Here is a 904-nt window from a genome sequence, read left to right on the forward strand (position 1 = left end):
TGTTTTGCTTTTATTGCAAAGACTTTCATTGCTATGTTTTTATCGCTTGCAGCTGCCATTGGGTAAATAAGCTTTCTGGAAATGAGGGTTTTCTTATGATCCACTTGAAACCACAACATGCTGCTCACAGTACAGCATGTTCTTTATTGGAGTCAGAACTGCTGTCAACCCTTCATATTTTTGATTCTTCTCTTTTTTTTTTTTCAGATTGTCTATAAAGCCTGGCTCTGTTCCCAGTATTTTGAAGTCACACAGTCTAACTGCAGAAAGACAATTCCTTGCAAGCAATATTGTTTGGAGGTTCAGACACGGTGTCCGTTTATATTGCCCGACAATGATGAAGTCATCTACGGAGGCCTCTCCAGTTTCATCTGTACAGGTACAGTGCAGCGCAGGGTCTCGGCCATGAGTCTCTTGTGCTTTTGCTTTCTTATGTGGTGTTTGTTTCCTCTGCTGTTTCCTTCCACAGATGTAACTCTGAAGATATGGCTGGTAGTTTTCCATGCCTTCATTAGCAGCAGCACTGAAAGCAGTCCTAAACTGCTTCGGAAATGATTCAGCTTCTATGCCACGTTGTCTATATTATAACCGAGACCACAACCATTAACTGTGTAAAAGGGTAATTCTCAGGGCAAAATGTCAGCAATCTTTGGATATATTCCCATTTGACTTAGAGTGGGTTGGAGTCTACATGCATTATCTTTGCATTACACAAGAACAGATGAGGTGACAAGGCCCGTAAAACCACGCTTCCTAAATTAATAACAAGTATTTGTCCCTGTGTCTATTTTGTGAGAATTTTTTATGTTATTTTATCTCAAATAAGTATCAAGAGCACAAAGAAATGTCTGCCCAAGTTATTTTATTTATTTATTTATTTGTGTGTGTGTGTGTGTGTGTGTGT

The 904-nt window shown here is 39.3% G+C and overlaps 1 protein-coding gene across 2 annotated transcripts in view; it reads left to right on the plus strand.

Annotated features, from left to right (window-relative positions):
* Positions 1 to 207: 207 nt before the first annotated feature.
* LOC103598474 (transmembrane protein FAM155A-like) overlaps positions 208 to 904 on the plus strand; it is a 32,297-nt gene continuing 31,600 nt past the window's right edge. For both annotated transcript variants that reach the window (XR_551206.1, XM_008582471.1), the window contains exon 1: positions 208 to 379. Coding sequence is in view for 1 of the 2 variants with exons in the window: in XM_008582471.1 (XP_008580693.1) it covers positions 335 to 379 (45 nt within the window). In the remaining variant the exon portion in view is untranslated. The remainder of the gene's footprint in view (positions 380 to 904) is intronic.

The sequence above is a fragment of the Galeopterus variegatus genome, unplaced genomic scaffold, assembly GCF_000696425.1.
Source record: "Galeopterus variegatus unplaced genomic scaffold, G_variegatus-3.0.2 Scaffold2622, whole genome shotgun sequence".
NCBI lineage: Eukaryota > Metazoa > Chordata > Mammalia > Dermoptera > Cynocephalidae > Galeopterus > Galeopterus variegatus.